Source organism: Staurois parvus, unplaced genomic scaffold (assembly GCF_062004578.1).
Source record: "Staurois parvus isolate SC_StPar_1 unplaced genomic scaffold, SC_StPar_1.0 ptg000099l, whole genome shotgun sequence".
Taxonomy (NCBI): domain Eukaryota; kingdom Metazoa; phylum Chordata; class Amphibia; order Anura; family Ranidae; genus Staurois; species Staurois parvus.
In genome coordinates, this window is record NW_028317895.1 from 1,419,468 (window position 1) to 1,440,202 (window position 20,735).

General features: G+C 37.2%; 1 protein-coding gene across 1 annotated transcript; it reads left to right on the top strand.

Moving 5' to 3' along the window:
* The first annotated feature begins 1,558 nt into the window (after positions 1-1,558).
* On the top strand, positions 1,559-19,601 carry LOC149467807 (uncharacterized). Its single transcript, XM_089671160.1, has 10 exons — positions 1,559-1,648; positions 4,185-4,267; positions 7,392-7,454; positions 11,446-11,502; positions 11,956-12,006; positions 12,910-12,975; positions 14,875-14,925; positions 16,985-17,017; positions 18,871-18,970; positions 19,437-19,601. The coding sequence occupies exons 1-9, from the start codon at positions 1,600-1,602 to the stop codon at positions 18,964-18,966; spliced, it is 549 nt and encodes a 182-aa protein (XP_089527286.1). The 5' UTR covers positions 1,559-1,599; the 3' UTR covers positions 18,967-18,970; positions 19,437-19,601.
* The last annotated feature ends 1,134 nt before the right edge of the window (positions 19,602-20,735 follow it).

Sequence of the window (20,735 nt, forward strand, 5' to 3'; positions counted from 1 at the left end):
ACTACAAACTGTCTAGACATTATTCATACCATCATGTAAATTAGGGTTGATTTAGTAAAGGAGCAGTAAATGTCCCCTTAAATTAGTCAATAAGGTGAAGAAGGTCTGTTCACTTCAATCAACCAATTATGTATAAAGCACAATCGTGTTTTATGGTTTTGTTTTGTTTTTAATTTCCCTTGGGCATAGGTAACACAAATAACCTTTTTTTTTTTACTAAGCTAAACAAACATTTGCTTTGATAAGTAAACATGTTTTCTTTTAGTAAATTAACCCTATTGCTTGAGCAGATTTTTATTATGCAGTTCAAATTTATTGCAAAAAGGCAATAGGCTGATAAAAAGCTCAAGAGAAGGTAGTATTTATGTATTAAATTAAATTACTCACTTATACCTTCTCTATTTGTCCTAGTAATCATTGCCAGCTTGACAAATTCATGATAAAGACCAAAGTGCTAGCATTGTCTCCAAAACAAGATTTGAGGGTAAATCTCCCAATGGGCAAACCTGTTATGACAGCAAAGCAAGAAATTCTCCTCACCCTGGAGGATTTCCCTTTGCTTTCTGTTGCATCTTTGGGACAGGGAGTGAAGGGAAATCTCTTTAACAGGACACAGACAACAGAAAAATAAATTCAGGGAGGTTTAACCCATCACTACTATATCCAAAAACAAAAATAAGAAGCCTTGGACATACATACACTTTAATTTCAGTAAATATTTTAAAATATTATCATAAATATTTATGCCAATCAATATCCTTTTATCTTTATTATGCCTTAAAAGCCCTTTAAAACATCTCATCTTTTAAATGATACTCTGGATGGCATAGGGAGGCTCAAGTTACCAAACCTGTAAGTGGTTTTAGTTGTCCACTTTAGTTTTGAAACACCTGACATTATACGATCATACAGAATAAGTAGAATGGCAAATATCACATATAATTTATTTATGTTGCTCTTTAATTGCAGATCTACAAACAAAATTGAATCCATAACATTTGGAAATTGGTAATTTAAGGATAATCTGGCATGGCTAAGTGGTGTGGCTTGGAAACTTTTCAGAAATGCTGACAAAACGTGATGTGAAATGTCACCTGATGATATAACTAAAATAATAATAATAAATACCATCTGATTTAATATTAAAGAGTATTCCTCAAGAACCCAAAAAAGCACTATCACCATGAATACAGCAGTTGTCATTTTATTGGTTGCTCAAAAGCTGTTGGTATGTGAGCCAACATGAATATAAAATATTTGGCAATCTTTAAATATTCATTAAGAACCCACAAAGCCACTGTCATCATGAAAACGTCAATTGTCTTTCTATTTGTTGCCTAGGTATGTTGTTGCCTAGGTATGCCAAAATTAATATTGACTCCATAACATTTGGTAAATTTTAATTTTAGGATAATCTGGCATGGCTAAGTGGTGTAGCTTGGAAACTTTTCATAAGTACTTACAAAATGTCATGTGAAATGTCACCTGATGACATAACTATCTTCCAATAATATAAATACCATCTACTTTCATACTGGTTCATCAGATCTTGTGGCAATCTCTAAGTATTCCTCAAGAACCCACAAACCCTCTGTCATCATGAAAGCAGCAGCTATCTTTCTACTGGTTGCTCTAAGCTGTTGCTTTGGTAAGCCAAAACCAATGTAAAATATTTCTCTTTAAAATAACTCTCAACATTTATGTTTAATGTAATGTTACACACATGCCAAATTTTAGATATGATTTTAGAAATGAATGTATTGCATTAGCGGTCTTAGTTAATTAACTGAAATATATATATATTTTATTTCATCTGTGCTAATTTTACCTTCTAACAACTATGTTCTAGCTATAAATTATTAGATTGTCAGATTGCGTATCCTTTTATAGTGAACTTCATAACAGTATTGTTTTACATTTCTCATTTGTGTAAAACTATTATAGTAGATTGGTTGATTTATTTATTCTATCAGTGCTGTTATTAGTGAGGCATAGCCTTTATTGAAAATATTATTTTAAACATATATAATGAATTAGTAACTATACATGACTTCTGATGCATGTGCACCTAGTCCAGTTAAAGGTTAGCAAAACCACTGATTTTGTATATAATTAACATCATTTTCATTGTGAACTGGTCTTTAACAAATTAGTAATTTACTACTACATATACTTGGATATGTTACATTTCTGTAAAATGTAATTCATGCATTGGCAGTCAAAACTGTAGAAAGCCTACAGGCAATGTTGGCGACAAATTCTTTGTTCTCTGATGGCCTTTTTTTAAAAAAAAAAAAAAAACAGCTTCCATGGTGCAGGTCCTTTTTAAGTGTGTTTCTGCACTGTATCCATTGTGCCAATACTAGCATGCAGGTGGGGGACATAAATGAAGGCATTCATTTCAAAGGCAACATTTAATGTAAGAGCCTTAACCTGCATTTTAATGCAAGAGAAATGCCCTGGTCAGATGTTGCATGATTACTCTTTTCTATGACATTATCAAACAGTTCAAGACAGATGGGGACAAAGTAAAACATTGCCCAAGTACCCACTCTTATTCATTGTGGATAGATAGATATGTGAAGTAGTCTATGCTACCCTGAGCTCTGTCATAAAATTCTGCTAGGGTTAAATAGTGAACATTCCTTCAAGAACAAATGATCTTTGGGAGAAATGGGAGAAGTATTCCGCATATCTTACAGGGAGTAATGAAGGTGTTCACTATGCTGCAATGTTTGGTCATTATAAACCAGGAACACAGTTGGGAAAGCAAGAATGATTTCTATGTCTTTTTACTAGACAGGAGGAGTCATTAGATACAAATCTTTCATAAGGGTCCAGAAAGCCCTTATACAGCTACTCAGTCTTCACAAATGGTGTGTCTACTCCAGGTGCCAGATAAAAATGCTTAACAGCAACGTTCATCTAGCCTATCTAGACATGATACAAAATCCCTTGTTATCCTAACAATTTAAACATATGTAAATGTAGTTTTAAGCTTTTAGAAACAAGATTAGTTGTGTATCTCTGGGAGTTGTGCTTCACAATTAATTGAAAGGTAAGTGCTTTGAATGGTACCCATGGGGGTTGTGCTTCACAATTAGCTGAAAGCTGAGTGTTTTGAATGAATTCATGTTTTCCAGTGCTGATTTATTTGAAAATATAGATTAATAATAGGGTAAATAATTTCCCCTTGGCATAATGCTCTCAAGACTAAGATATCTACAGAAGGAAACAATATGCAATATACATTGCTTTTGTCTATAATTTGCCTTAAAACCCAATTGAACCTTCCTGTTCAATTACGTAAACAAAGCTTTTGTTTATAAAAAATCTGCAGCTTCCCTAAAACAGCCTGTCCCCCATTAGTAGTCTGCAGGGCAGGATCATGCAAGAGCAGCAGTGTCTCTGCAGAGGTCCAACACAGCCCTTGTGTCAGAGTTAAATTACTCCAAACAGCAGGAAGTGTGAGCTTTGCTAATTGCTTAGCTTTCACTCAAACTCACAGAGGGCATAGCAGACCCAAGACCCTGCATTCACTATACCTGGTCTCCCACAGTACACAGAACATGGAAATGCAACTATTTTAGTAAATATAAACTGCTAAATACCTTTTCTCATCAGCAGTTAGAGCAGTCTTGTGATTCCTATCAGTGTTCAGCAGAGCACTGGTTAAAGCTTGTAGGATTAGTTTTATTTCTGCTCTAGAAAGATGCAGAACACCTGACCTCTATCTGGACAGTGCTGATTGGCCCTGTGCTGATCACATGCACTGTCCCAAGAAAAAAAAAAAACCTTTCTAGCAATACACACCAAACTGAGCATGTTTAGAGTGTCTCCACATGATATGTCTTATTGGGAGATGAGAGGAGGACAGTGGAAGAAGGGGAGGGTCAGAGAAGTCAGGATCAGCATTTTCACACAATGCAGAAGATAAATCCCTTAAGTTCCAGTGTGATTATAACAAGCATGCTTTACTGCATATACAGACTGATTTGTTGTAGGTTTAGTACCACTTTAAGCATACTTAACAGGCTTAAATAATTTAAGAGGGGGGTTAATTGGGCTCTACATTAACAATAATATTAAAATAGCCATAGTAATAATAATAATAATAATGATATTAATAATAATTACAATAACATCAGCATCATTCTTATCATCATCACCTGTTTGTTTTACAGACATCCCTGCTGCCTCCAAAGGAAAACATACATACCCTGCTCCCGAACTCATTTCACGTGACTGCATAATACACTTATTGAAGGTATGTCAGACTAAGATCAGAGATGTCTGTAGCAGGAGAGAAACCCAGATACTCAGTTACTTTTCTATATCTCCATGACCATATATTCTGTTCATAGTTGTATAAGATCAGAGATGATTTGGTAAAGGATTTAAAGGACCCTTGCTCCCTTCTTACCTGGTGTGTGAAGGAATAAAAATGATTATTTCTTACCTCAGTAGTAATACTTCTTTGAACAAATGCAGCATACAATTATTTTAATAATGACCATACATTTAAAAACACCTTTTCTGTTTGATAATGCAAAAATTAAGATAACATACAAAAATATGTGTGCTAAAAGCTACAGTTAAATATCAATAGTTCTAATTAAGTCACAATCAATAAATCTTAATGAGAAAATAATCACTTGTTGACTGACTCTCTGTCTGAGTTCAGCTACTAGTATTCAGCTGCTTAAATTTCAACCCCACGCATTTTTGAAACAGTTACCCAGCAAGAGTTTCAAAACAAAAATCCTCTCTAGCAAGCAATACTCACCTCCTTCTCTAGTGCTGTCCCCGCATTATTTCACAGTCCTGTGGATTAAATAACACCCAGTTATTAGATACTGTGAGAGCAGGGCATCATGAATCTGCCAAGGTGCCCTGAACCCACATATAATGATGCAAAAGTTGGTGGTGACATCATCACATCAGTAATGTGCTCTGTATCAATGGGGACCACTCAACACTGTAGAGGATCAGAAGAGGAAGAAGCCCCAGCCCATCATGTGACTGGCTTGAACACATCGGAAAAATGTGAATATAAAAAGACAAAAAATAAGGCTGGAGGTGAATTTTGTGGAGAGGGGGCCAGAACCTTGGGTTAGACTTTGAAATATTTTTTTTAAAAAAGGAAAGGTGGAGAAGGTGCCACTGAGTGTAGACTGTAAACAGTTTATTACAAGTCAGTTAAAATAACACTCACATCTTGGGAGATATATGTAGGCACATCTTTAGTGTATGGCTGACTTCCAGGATGGGCGTGGACATGTTGTAGGTGTGGAACCTACAGAGGATGGGTCTAGAACAGGCTTGGAGCTGTGTACAGTAAGTCCAGGTCAGGCTGTAGTGTGGAGGAAGCCAAGTGTGCTTCACAATTTGCGGTGGAACGCAGGTGAACTGCAGCGTTCCTCGTGACCTGTACCTGGGATACAGCCATAAACACAGTGACATTCCAGGGCCACTCCACAGCCACTTAATCGGTCAGATGGTCTCTGCCAACACCCCCCTTGATGCCAAAGAAATGTAGACTGCAACTACAATGGTCAGCTCTCGTGTACCATCAAATGAAGAAAGATCTGTTATGAGAGCCAACATATCACCTTGCTTATTGACCAGAAGTGACACAATGACGTTTCGGAGCATGCACTCCAGCTACAAGGGCGCGCTCAATTCTCACCTATGGACTAACTAGAGGACAAATTCTGCACCAACTCTATTCCCTTTTAAATATATTTTGCCTAAACAGTAAACCATGGGTGAAGCTAGATGAGCACTACATGCTTCCATATCCTATCTTACATAGCACACTTACTCCTCACCTAGTGGTTTCAGTCACATGACTTCCCATGAGGTCAATTATCAGTTGCCCTAGGTGGCACTCATAGAGGCACAGTGGGGGGGGGGGGGGGGCACTCAGGCTGGAATATTCATACTGGACACTCCGTCCTTAGTGCAGCTCAGTAATGCCTAACCTACTAAAACCAAAGGCTCAGTGTTTCCAAGCCCCCTGCCTGGTTGCTGTGCATGGCACATAGGTAGATGTAGCATCCAAAGCTCTTCATTGATACAGAATCTGTTAAAAGTGAAAATTCAGTGTAGTAAAAAGTAGTGCAGTACTTCCAACACTTGCCTGTATGGCGGGGGCACACACTGGTAGCACTATCATCCTTCTATGCAGTGCAGGAGGAGTGTTGAGGATAGAAAAAATGGCTGCCTTACGCCACCTTTAAAGCAAAGTTGAAGTTTTAGTCTGTCATTGGAATCGATGCACACTGTGAAATTAATGCATAAACATTTATATTGTACAACAATTTATTACCAACTCTTAATTTCTCTGGCTAAATATATATTAAAGTGTATGTCATGCCAAAAGCTTTTTTTTTTAGTTCTTGATACAGTGAGAAAGAATTAGAGCTCCTGACAGGTTTTTCTGCTATGTGGAACTTCTTTTAAGAGATTTACAATCTTCTCTTTCTTGTCTGACAGGTGTGCTAACCTTTTCTTACTTTACTGAAGAAATCATTTTTAATTCAGTTGGTGTTGCTGTTGGGAGGTTCCTTAAATCCTGTCTAGTGAAGCTGTTTTCAGCAGGGCAGGAAATTAGGCTAGACCTCTCCAATGGTGGAAAAACCTGTCAGGGTCAAACTGCTTCCCCAAAGACAAAGAAGTGTGGCTGGATAAACATTTTAAAGCTGACCTCTAGTCAGATGTAAAATAAACATTTGGACACAGCTCTGTAGCCATATAACACATCATTTGATGTGAGAACAAGCAGTGTAACTACCAGCATTTGATCTTAGCTCCTTGCAGTCCCTGAACAGGAGGGCTGAAGTGTGAGAGGAAGAAGCAGCACAAGAAGCCAATCTGTGCTAACAAGAAGCATACTGATAGGAAGAGAAAGCAATGGAGAGATGAGTTCATCACTGTGGTGCTTCTCCTTTTACTGTCCAGTTTTGGGCTCGGCAGGTCCAGGATGACCTGGGCTTAGAAGAAGTGAGTCAAATGATGCTAGCTATCAGACTGAGGACATCTAGTCACAAAAGTATTGTGGGGAAATCTCTGGATTACAGGCAAATATTGTAACAAAAGCTGTTTTTTTTTATGTTATCTTTTAATGGGTTATTCATTTTTCCTTATTTTTGGCTGGTGTAAATAAAGTTATTTACATGTATAACATCAAGACAGGTGAAATCTAATGAAACTACTACAGCATCAATATGTCTTTCAGTGATGTAAAACATCTATTTAAAAAGTTCATCCACTTTATAAACTGCTTTTTAATTTGGCAGAATCTAGATCAAAGTGTCAGTACTGTAATATAACTTTCATTATGCCATTCAGCAAAATGCATCAAAATCAATAATTTTGTATTTTTTTAGTCTTCTCTTCCTGACACTCTTTTGAGACTCCAGGAAATGCTGTGCTGTTTTTCGCAAGCTAAGGTAAGGTTTGCATTAGTTCTACTTTTTTCTTCTGTTATGGTACAATTACCATTGAGAGTTTTAAATGAGTTCCTTTGAAGATGTTTAATAGCATATATAAGTCTTGCTAGTAATAACAAATGTAATTTCCAAATATATATTGAATGATAATAATAATAACAACAATTGTAGCACTACCCCCTTAGGAGTTTCTGATGTTTTGGGTTCACCTATAATGCTGCACAACCAGGCAACTGGCATTTCCTTCAGACTTACAATTCAGAGACAGTAAACAGTCCTTGCTCTTGTTTTTCTTTTTTCGTTTTATTAGGGTATTTGAACTTAGATGGGGTGAGGAGTGTATAGGATACCCAAGGGAACTGCAACTGAGGACAACTTCCTGGCAACTACGTACATGTCTTTTTACAGCAAAACGTTCCTTCTTGGAGAGTCTCCAGCCTCTCCTGGTATACCACCCCAAACCCCAGATGAATCCTCTTCTCATCCAGCTACCTGGAGGAAATTCCAGTGTATGCCACTTTAAGTAGAACAGTCTTGGGTAAGGAGCTAGTCAGGTTTCCCACCAGAATGCTCTATTCCCCTTTACTGGCTCAGGGAGTGTTGGATTACTCACTCAGTCTTTTCATGTGAGCTGATTGGGTTGGTGGTTGCCTTCAGGCCTTCTTTTGGGCTGGCTCCCCAGGTGGTCCTCCCTCCAGGGAGTGGTTGAGTGATCCTCCTTTCCAGATCCACAGCTTGTAGGTAGGCCACTTCCCACTTGGCCCCCTCCCAGGCTCCTGCTCCTCAGCCTTCCTCACATCTTCTACGCAAACACTCCTGCTGCTGAGCAGGCTCAAGCACACTCAAAGGCTGCCCTGGCTCCATGCCTATCCTCCTGCTTGGGGATTGGCCAAAATACTTCAAGTGTGCAGGCCAACTCCTCCTTACCAACGCCTACTGCTTCTAGAATCTTTTCCAAAATTCCAGAGCAGAGGGAGCTGTTAGGGAACTGGCCTGGGGAGCCTCTCAGCCCTGACCCAAATTTGATCCTGCTAACTATTTATCAGGTTGCTATTCAACCTAACTAGGAATTAGCAACTAGCTCATCCTGGCTATCTAGAGGGGTGCTACATAATAATAGTAATAATAAAGATTATTACAACAATAACATGAGTAATCAGCAGCATTAGGAATGAGGAAGCAAATAACCTGTTCAAGTCATGTGTATACCATCTGTTAAATCTATTTATAGTCAAAGTCGACTTAAACCTGATCTTTATTGGGAAGCTTAGAACTAGTGAAAAGCATATACTGCATGGCCTTGCTAATGTGGTCATCCTAGGTAAAATGTATGTTAGGGGCTGATTGCTGGACTACAGAATTTTTTTTCCTTCTCCATATGTGTACATTAAATTATTTCCCAGTGAAACTATACTGCTTTGTCTCCCAAGAGCCCAGTGTGTGTAGAAAATAGTTTTTTGAGATCTAAATAGTTTTAGAACTGATTCACACATGTGTGGTGTGGATTGAAGCTCAGGTTTCACAACTAATTGACTCAGTAGTTGTTCAGCTGCTCATTTCAGGCTTACATCAGGTTCAGATCAGAATTTTATCCTGTTCACACATGTGGTTTAGAAACGGTTCCCATAGAAGTCAATAGCCTGTAATCCGCACCTGAACCCCTGAACCTGAAGGCATTGCTTAGAAATTATACAGAACCCTTTTTCAAACTGCACTGAAACTACACTGAATCTGCGCTGTCAGTGCACCGGGCATATGTTTACAGACACCATAGGAAGCAATGTTATTTTACATGTCACGTGGAGCTTATGCACATATATGTGAATCAGCACTTAGACTGCTAGGAACTGAGCTCCTAGCAGGCCCGGTACAAAGCACAGACATGTTGTGGTCTCTTCAACTGATAGTGGTACTTACTGTGTGTACAGAAAATACTCACTAAGAATAAACCAGTTATTCAGCATTTTTTGCCTTCAAAAGTCATGTTGTTATACCCATGTATATGTGCACAAGCCTGTCTTAATTTTTTAAATTTTGCAGACCATTTCTGTATTTTTCAATCAGGGGTGTTGGTGCACATTATAAGAAGGTACAAATGCTTTCCTAAACATCAAAAGTGGATCTTTAAATTATGGAATTAAAGTGGTTGCAAACCACAGATATGAAATGTGAATAAAACATATACCTCTATAGTGTATACTTGTCTCAATCCAGTGCACTAAGTGTCATTTCTGTCTGCTGCTTTGTTCCTCTGCTATCAGCATGAATCACTTCGGACAAGTTCTCCTGACACCAAGAGAAAAATAGTGAAAGGGGAGGGATCTCCAGCTTATTGACAGCCTTGGCTCTATTCCTGTAAGATGTGTGGAAAGGGGGGGTGTCCTTTCCCTCCAAACAACTCTCAGAGTTCTCCACACTGAGATCTGCTGTGTGTAACTTCAGCTCCCCACCTCCTTTTTTTGAACTCTGCAACAAGCTGTTTAAATTCTGGACTTTGAATAGCTGTCAAGAAGAGAGGGCTACAAATACACAGAAACAACTTATGTAGGAGGATTTGTGTATCACCTGAGGCCAGTTACTTCAAGTATATGTAAGGGTTTACAACCACTTTAATAACTCAAAAACATTGCAAAAAAAGCATCTAGAAGATAACCCCTTACTTTACTTTATTATAGACAAATATATATATAATGTATTTATTTATTTTTAATTCTTTATTTATTTATGGATACTTTCTTACAAAGGATAATGTAAACATCAGTTTATAATACAGAGGTATAGAGTCGATAACTACATCACATTTCCAACTTTCCTTAAACATAAATGAGCATGAAGATTGCACCTCATTGAGTCGTAAAACAGGCAAAAATCAATTAAATGTTCAGTTATGTGAGAAGAGAAACATTCTAACATACTATTTAACTTAGAGCAATTATATTTTGAAGCAAAGTTTTACAGTCGTACTGATAAACTAAAAGCTGCAGTAAAAAAATGCACAGGATACTACAAATATTTCTTATTGTTCTTTATTTCTGAAAACCTACAATATATTGCATGTATTTCATTTGGCTATTAAAACAAAACTGCCATGTTTGGTGCTATAAAAAAGGCAATGATTTTGGGAAGTAACTATGGACTCCACTTACAAAAAAGACAGTGAACTGCAAATAATTTTATTTTACATACCTAGTTTACATTATATATACATGCAGATGTGTGCTGTTCTCAAATTGTTGTTTCTTGAGTTTTTTAATTCTACTATTCCCAGCTAAATTGTAGTAAAGCCCCATTGTTTACTTGTACCTACAGGTAAGCCTAAAATAAAAGCTTACCTGTAGGTACAGTAAATATCTCATAAATGCGTACTGTTTAGGAGATATTTATTATAGTAGCAGCCTGGCACATGCACGCTGCACTCGCAATGGATGGCGCACGTGCAGAAGTTACGACATCGAGGCTTGGCCAGTCAAACAGCCGAGCCGTTCCCCATCCATCCGGCAGATCGGATTGAATGACAGTCAGATGGAAACAGACAGTTGGTCCATTTCCATCTTGACCTCGCCATAGAAAACAGCAGGCTGTGTCTGTGTCCACTCTGTATTAGCGGAGTGGACACAGACCTGTCATCTGCTTTCTCAGTGGGGATCAGCAGAGAGATCCTTCGCTGAGCAAGCGGATCCACTGACGATTCCACCCCATCTGAAAGGGGCTTACAGGAGAAATCTACTCAATGGGACACAGATGACAAAAAATTGATTGGGATTATACCCCTCCCTTATGAAAAAAATAAGTTTTACTTGGTTACCAACAGCAGACAGAATTGATGTCACTAACCTGACTAGATGAAACACAACCATCGGATACATAATTACAAATATAATATATCATAAGAGGCTTGATATGACATTTGTCTTTGCTCAATGCTGTGCATTGTTTTATAACATTTGTTAGTTTTAAAAATGGTTATGTAACAATTGTTATTATGTAACAGAAAACGAACAATGCAGAATTATATCGGAAGTTCCTCCTTGCATTCCATCAACTTTTGGTAAGATGCTTCTGTTATTTCTTCCTTTAAAACTTTTGTTTAATTTATTTATTAAGATAACTCCTGGAAAAAAGCATTATCATAAGGAAAGTAGCAGTGGCAGCTTATATCATTGATTCATTCAGCTTTCCTTTAAATCAGTATAGCTTGGTATTTGTTATATAGACCTAACAGAATTACATCAACAGGTCAAGGGTATTTTTCTGGTCACAATGACATTAAACTAGGTCAATAGAAGGATTTAGTTGTAAGGAAACCAGGGTAAGGAAAGTTGAAACTGTTTGCCAGGAACAACACATAAAATCTCAGATGCTGCTTTACCTTTGTAGATAATAAAATAACAGCTAATAACTGTTTTATATATGGCTTTATACAAAACAATTTCTCACAATTACTAATTTTAATTTCTGCCTGTTGCAGCGTTTATCATTGTATTTTATCATATCTTAACAGATAGATACTGGATGTACTGGAGATCAAGTTCTGAAAATAGAAGACTGCTTGGTAAAACAGATTTTGATGGAGATGATCATATAATTTTACAATACACTTGGCTGGACTGTTGTTTGCTATTTCTTAAGCTGCTAGTACAGCACTAAGTTCTCTTAATCACCTTTCCCCCTCCTTACCTTGTTTTGCTTACTTACATTTTCTTTATTCACTAGCTAATAGGTTCCGCTTGCCAGAAGAAAAAAAAAAAGCTTTATATAAACTCTGAGCTGTTTTACTAGAACCTTACAGAGATTAGGACTTTCTCCACCTCTCATGTGACTTGGCTGGGCCAATCACAGAGAGAAATGCACACACTTCTCTACAAACAAGAGTATTGGGTTTATACTGTATACTGTATATTTGCTCACGACTGGCTAAATAGACCAGAAGAAAGCAGAGGAACGAAGGTCTTTGCTTCCAAAGAGGGGTCATTTTCCTAAACATGTTGACTTGACCCTTACAAAGGTTATAAAACATGAGCCTGATTGCTAAAAAAAAAAGGCAGAACAGAAAGTTTAAAAAAAAACGCAAAAAATTATTTGCAGATTTTCGATGTCAGCCAGCTTTCATGCACAACCTCAGATGGCTTTTTTTAACGAATGATTGTGTAAATATGTACATTAAAAATTAAACGTTGGTAGCTGTGCAGGACAGTGGGGCCAATGCTTGAGGAGTGGCTTAATGTGATAGAAATTATGGTGATCATTTTGTCCCCCAAGCATGCTTTGGTTTGAATTTAATAGGACATGGTCCCTAATGGTCCCTAATCTCATCATAAACCATCAGACCGGGCACACAATCTCTAATGTCTCTAGGCACCTCTATATTATCTACTAACAGCAACTTCTCATAATATAATGACTTGACACATACTGCACATGAAATGAAATATACTAACATTCATATCTTTGTTAGGAAAAAGTTGGTGACCAACTTGGAGATGCGTGTCATAAAATTGTTCTGCAAATTCTAACTTGTGTGGTAAGTTACAAATATCACATGAATTATAATGCTCAGCAGAGTGAAGCAACTGCTACAGTTTATTTAAAAAATCATTATTTACATTATTCAGTAAACACATTTTGTATTGAACCAAATACCTCAACACATTCACATGGTCTCCATGTTACTCCACCATAAATGTAGCCTACAGCATTAATCCATGCTGATGATGCAGCCTACACTCCTAAGAAAAAATCTCTCAAGTGGGTGCCCATAACTTGCACAGTGTGGTGGTGCTCACCTATGTTTTTAATGAACTCTGCAGTTAGGCTTGGCTTCCCTTGGGGAAAATCCCCAATAAACCATTTAACACTGCATTACCTTTTGGTGATATTTAATAAAGGGCTTCTATTTCTTTCATTTTAAGAGGTGATTATATAAGGGGCAATTTGGAAAACTTCACACTTCACACTTGCATTACAGAGAAAAGCAGTCAAATGCCCATACCTTAAAGAAGAACACTGGCCTAGTATATGGATTTGGGCTAATGATGTAAAAATCAATCTCCAAGCAGTCACATATAAATAAAAATGGTTGGCGTATCTAGTTTAAGGAGCAGTTTGGGATGACTGCAGCTCATAGGCTGTAGCATGTGGTCTATCCTCTGCAAAGAGGTGGTAAACAAGAAGACTCATGTTCACTCCTGTCAGTGGCTCCACCAGGGGCGGACTGACCATTTGGAAACTCGGGCACTGCCCGAGAGCCCGGGGTCAGTAGGGGGCCCCATGAGATGCCCCTGGTACCTTTTTAATAGGCTTTTTTGAGTTTGGGCAAGGACACAGGATCCCATGATCCCCTATTGCCCGGGGGCCCCATGAGTTGTCAGTCCGCCCCTGAGCTTCACCACATCAAGTCAGTTGCTAGGGACACAATCTTTCTCTTAGCAGGCGTATCCTGGGCCGATAGGTACATTCTGCAGGCTATTTTTTCAGTTAGTATCGGTCCTCCCTCCCCCCCCTTTTTATCCCATTTCTCCCTTCCCTTCAGACTCTTCTTTCCGGACTTTCTCCCTAGTTGACCTCTCTAATCTCCACTAGCTGCTTCATTCTCTTAGTCTCCAAGTATATTCTTTTGCATAAAATAAAAAGACACTCTTTTGGCATGTCTTCTTCCCCCGAAATATAGGTTGCCCTTACAGTTAATAAAAAGCCTCCAAGTACTTCTGAAGTCTGGTACCACTTAATAATCTCCTCCCAATATTGGTTTGATTGCATACTCTACTAAGTATTTAGCCAGGAAGTGGATGGAGAGACAGGCTATTGTGCCTTTGGGAATTACCGTGTAATGATTTTTGGTTTTCATGACTATCATTTGTATATTCTCTATTAAAATTAGCAAATTGTTGGTTTATTGTTATGATGTCTGTACAATGTTAAAAGACTCAATAAAATTTTATAATGAAAAAAAGGTCAATTGCTAGGGATTCTCCTCTGTCTCATAACACTTCCATAGCAGTCATTTATGCTGTATATAGCTTGTTAAAAGCATGTGCTACCTTCTTACATACCTGCTTAAAGTAGTCTCACAATCCAACATACCTTATCATAAACCAATAATACAACACGGTAGTAATTCTATTCTGTAATTCAATTCTATTATTAGTTTTTAATAAGGTTCATCTAGAAAGAATTCATATTAATCATTTTATATTTTTCACGCTTCTTGTGTTTTAACTATATATATATATATATATATATATATATATATATATATATATATATATGAATATTGTTTCTTATGCCTTTTCTAAAGGTAACTACGTGTTAAAAATAGTCAATATGTGCAATATGTGCAATCTGCCATAGTAATCTGTATTTGTGTTGTGATAAACCAATGTGTTTTACTCTTTTAATGTCGATTTAACCATTAATCTTATAGGAGGACCTTGAAATAACTGAAACGGTGCTTAATACCTTATGCAAACTGGCGGTAAGATAAATTTAATTATGCAATAGAACTGATTTACCATATAATACGTAAACAAACCAGTGGATTGATACAGTGTTATGATTTGCCATGTTGTAAAGAATTTAAATTAATCATATATCTTAGGATGAAAGCTGCACATAACACAATAATATCACTTTTGCTAGGAGTTTGATTTAAAAATAACCAAACATGTAGCACTAATAAGCAACCAAAATATGTGCTGATATTTTCTAAAAGGTATCTTGTAAATCAAAGGATAATGGGGTTTACTAACCAAATGAGTAACAGCCTATATTACCCCTTTATTGCCAGGCCAGTAGTGTGATACACTGACTGACTCTGTCTGAAACGCTGTACCCAATTGAAATATATATATATATTATTATTATTATTATACAGGATTTATATAGCGCCAACAGTTTGCGCTGCGCTTTACAATATAAGGGAGACAGTACAATTACAATACATTTCAGTACAGAAGGAATAGGAGGGCCCTGCTCGTGGAGCTTATAATCTAAAGGAATGGATGATACAAAAGGTGATAGCTGCAGGGGATGATCTGGTGGAGGTGATTCAAGTACAGTTCTTAGGTGGAGGTGGGGTAGGCTTCCCTGAAGAAGTAAGTTTTCAAAGATCGCCTAAATGTATATAAATTTTTTTTTTAGACCAAGCTTTTCTGTTGGTGATATTCACTAACCACTAGCGCTATTTTTTATACAGAGAGAAAAAGAATAAAAAAAAACTATACTTTATATAAAAATATCAGGACAGTGTAACACTGCAAAATGACTCCTTTTAAGAGATTATGTACCCCAAATTGATCTTATTATTTTCCACAATTTTTCAGAAGTAGAGAAATGTGGTGGTATTGAAGTTGTAATGGTGCACTAGATATAGCACATAAAGGTTATGCACAGAGGAGGGGTTATTGCACAGATCACATACAGTGGGAGGATGAATAAGAGGGGGTTCATGTGCAGATGTGCAGGATAAAGGAGGTATAGGGTTAATATACAGAAAGGCACAGTATTTACATCATATGTATAGGAGGGGAGGGAGTAAAAAACACTTTACTTGCATCTGCTGCTGCCTTGATCTGTACAGTGATCAGGAACTAATGAATAAGCCATTCATTAGTTTATCTTTCCTCCCCATTCTTTGTTTGGAGAGGAAAGGCAAAGCACACAGATGAAAACACTACTTTCTCTATGACCAATCGAAGTGACCACTAGGTACAGAGCCACTCAAATTAGCTCTGTACATAGTGTTCATGAACCAAACCATCTGAGGATAGCTCAGTTCACAGGCATAAATGGGAGTATTGGCTGCCTGTTGGTGTCATTTATAAATGGTGCGTCAGAAATAAGTGTCCAGCTGACAGGGTTGTAAGCACGTAGATAACGTAACAATAGAGAATATTTAATTTGCAAAGTTAATGTTTTCTTAGTTTACTGACTATGGTGAATGTGTGTTAACTTCAATCCACAGGCAAGCAAAAGTTTTTCTATTTATGTATTTTTTGTTATTATTATTATTACTTTAAATAACTTTTTTTTACATGAGTGGATTTTCAAAGGTAACAAAGCTTCACAGTATTCACTCAACTAGGTGAACATTAACTTTGCAAAATAAAAATTTTCTGCCCCTTTAATAACTTAATCCCAGAGTTTATATATACTATGTCCCATAATGATACATGAAAATGTCTTATTTTCAACCTTGATTCTTTCAGTCAAGTCATTGAAGAAATATACACAGAACCAGAAGGGTTGGTTGACCAAAGCAGAGGCTTTTTATCCAGTAAAGTGAATGCTAGTAAAAGATGAAGCTGTGTATTATATCATATGCTAGTTATAAACGTTTTAAACATTTCCCTCACATATGACGGGTATTCATATTGAACACAGCATCACTTTGTTTACCAAAATGTACTTACTCTACTGATTAGTTGTTTTAAGTGCTGCATGATTTCAGTTTTGCATGATGGTAATCAGCAATACTGTTGTGTGCTTATAGAAATATATTTATGTGTGGCTAATTTATAAATATTACTTTCTAGGGTAAAGTTCTCTTAAAGCTGAGTGAAGCACTTGTAAGTTTATAATTTTTTGTTTTTTTCTTCTTTTTTTTCGATGTGAGAGAAATAATTAGATATGATATATACGGTACTGCTGCTGGAACACAGTGCTGCTTTATTGTAATAGCTGGTGCTGGTACAGGACATTACACTACACATCATTCTGTAATGGCCCAAACAAACTATTTGAAGTGACAGAAAACATGGAATTGTATGTTAAATCCAATTTCAAAGGTGTGCATGGGTCCTTTTTCCCAAGTCCATATTAAGCCCCAACAGCGTTAATTCAAATGCCATAGCTGTTTGAAGTGCCAGCATTTGCAAATGAATAACAGGGGGCAGTGTATTGTCCCAAGAGGAGAGAGGCTCTGGGTTGACTTTGGCAGACATCAGGGTTCCGGCCTAAGCCTTGATCCAGTGCTCTACAAGGACACAGGGATCAATTTGAAGAGCAGCATAGATATGTGCAGACATCACAATCTGTTGTGCAATCAGTTGTCACCTCAGGCCAGTTCAGTTTCTCTTTAACATGTGCTAGTAAAAAAAGTGGTTGACATGTATGTCAAAGATGGAAAACCCAAGTGGGGCTGTCAGACCAGCCTGCTTGGCTACAGAGAGCTGCCTAGCCCCATTCCTCCCTATCCATCTAGACATGCATCGGGGATTATTTACTAAACTGGAGAGTGCAACATCTGGTGCAGTTCTGCAAAGAAACCAGTCAGCTTCCAGGTTTTATTACCATAGGTTAATTGAACAAGCTGAAGTTAGACGCTGATTGCTTTCTGTGCAGAACTGAACTAGATTTGCACCATCCAATTTTAGTAAATCTTTCCCATTGAATTTGTTCCCATTGTTGCTGCCTTGACTCCCAAAGGCCTACCCAAACAGGGATATTGGGGGATGCATCTCTGGAGGCATGCCTACGTCAGTAAGTACTGAACTCCCAGTATGTGCCTCTGCAAGAATTTGACAGGTATGATGGTGATGTCACAGGGAGTAATAAAAGTGATTCTTACTACAGGAATATGGCAAAAAAATGAATGCTGGGACATGGAGGGGAGAGGAAGGACTGGGGTAAAATGTGGTATTCAATATAAGGAAATATGTACAATTTCAAATTTTACACATTACAGATTAAAAGAGATGGAAAAAATCTCCAGAAGTGTATATATGGTTTATAATTCTGTATAAATACAGACATGTAGCCACATTTTCTCAATACATACATAAGCTTTGCTTCCAGCTTAATAACATAGTGCATTGATAATGCTCATACTGGCTGAAACTAATGAAAATCACTAGGCATCACAGTTTGATAAAGCTTATTATTTGGACAAATATACTAGATCTTTTGATATTATGATATAAACCAATGTTACCTAAATGTATCTATAAGCATTCATTTATAGAAACACAGAAAATATCTCTAGCCTTCATAATGTTTTAATACCTAATATTAGATATTGTCTTAATATATTGATTTAGTTTTGTGCTTATGCTAGTGGGTTGAATCATTTACTGTTTTTTTATATGTCAGACAAAGGGATACATGTCTATGTCCATTGCTTATCTGCATTGGTCATTATAGGTGGGCTTCACTTCTCTGCAGGGCTCTTCATTTATTTTATAAAATGTACAGTATAAGATAGCACGATTATTACAATGCTTACTTCTGTGCAAAATCAGACTTGTGGAAGAGCGTAAGCAGCTGGACTTTGTTGCTGTGTAACAAAGGGTAATTCAGCTTACTATTGTCCACTCATGATTTAAATATCAATTGATATTAAGTATATTCATAAATAGTGCTTATATTATAATTAAACCAATTTAAAATGGATTCTAACTAAACACTGCTGTCCCCTCATTAGAAAGGGCTGGATCTGCCAGACTTAACAAATCAACTTGGTATTGGGGGCAAAGGCAAAGGCAAAGGCAAAGGTGGACTTCTTGGCATCCTCAATTAAATTTGTAAGTTTTAATATTTTTTCTTCAATAATATGATACTAAACAATCTTTATCATGTTAATGTGCTTTTATGTCATTTTGCTTAATGAAGATTATTTAAGGATACAATTACAAAACTTTATATACCTATGTATTTTTATTTTGCACTAAATACAGGTGAATAATAATAATAATAATAATATAATGAAAGTATTTACAGACATTATCCATATGGATGTATTCTCAACACTTGTTTGAACTTAGGAAGCCAGTTGGATGTGTTGTGAAACATCTTCAACAATTCTAAAGTAGTCCAGTTAATTTTAATTACTACTAGCTATACCTAGCCTTTAATACTTTTATTTTTATACTTATTTGACTTGAGAGTGAAACATACAATTGTAGCACATGAAAAAAACATAAACATTAACTTCTTAATGCACAACATAAATATATTTTTAGAAATTAACTTTTAGATTATTTCTTTTAGGGATGACCAAAATTGGAGATTGTTTCAAGAATCAAGATTTATTCGTAGTGGTCTTTCTTTTGGTGCATGCTGGCATAAATTTATCATTCTATAACTAATGACATTTGATTATGTAATTAGTTCACTTCTAATCTATCTAATAAAATACATGTTCATCAAAAAGTACCTGTTTTGTATTTATTTTCTAAAAACAGACAATGTTTTAAGGTAGAAAATGACAAAAAGAAAAGGGAGAAATATTACAGAAAAAAAGAATTGTTGCAATTTGCACAAGCAAAGGCATATGTGTAACTAGAGTTTGATAGTTGGGTGGTACACAGATCAGGGATAACATAAACTTATATCAGCTAAGCAGAGCTGTAACTTTGGTTTGATCAGGGATGAGGAAAGGATATTAAACCCAAGTTGACCAAACTTGTCATGACAATAAACATAATAAACTGACAGATGGTTTTGAAAGTGAGCACCTACAGATCCTGGGCTTCTGCTTGAGTGCCCTGGGAGCCATTGCCAATGGTTTCTGGTAATGGATGGTCTCAACAACATAGAGTCTCCTGCTTTTGAAACTACTGGGTTGCTCCACTACATATTAGAAGTATTGCCACCACAGGTTTTGTCAGGAATGGACTTGCCAATAGTGTTGGGACTCACCTGCCTTGTGGGCTGCAGTACCAGTACCAGGGCTGGCCAGCGGGTGCTCTCAACAACCAGAGGCTCACTTCGGCAATTAGCCATCACCTGGGGCTGATTGCAGGTGGTGTATTTAAGGGATGGCCAGACCTGCAGTCAGTGCCTTGTTGTACTGTTTGCTTGGCCCTGGTTTCCTGATCCTGTTTCTGCTGTCCTGACGCTGCCTGAACTCTGCCTGTACTGACCTCGGCTAGTCCTGACCACTCTCCTGCCTGCTCCTGGTACTCCGTTTGCCCGTTTGCTACCGACCCGGCCTGCCTGACTACTCTTGTATCGTATGTTTGTTATCTGTTGGAGGTTTGGTTCAGTTTGTTTGCACTGTTATGTTTAGTTTTGCACTGCGTTTGTATTGTTAGTCTTAATAAATTATATTATTTACTATATCTGAAGCCTGCGTTTCCCTGTGTCAGTTCACACACTTCTGGTCATACCCGCATCCCTGACAGGTTTACTTTAACAGAGCAGGAGAATCTAATTTACCTCAAATTTCCACCATGACCCAAACATGTGAACTAAAATGGTCTGCAAAGTGTTTTAAACGTGTGTGTGATGATATCAAGGGGGTGTCTATTGGCTCTGGAGTACATAAACATTCAGCCTACTCTGATG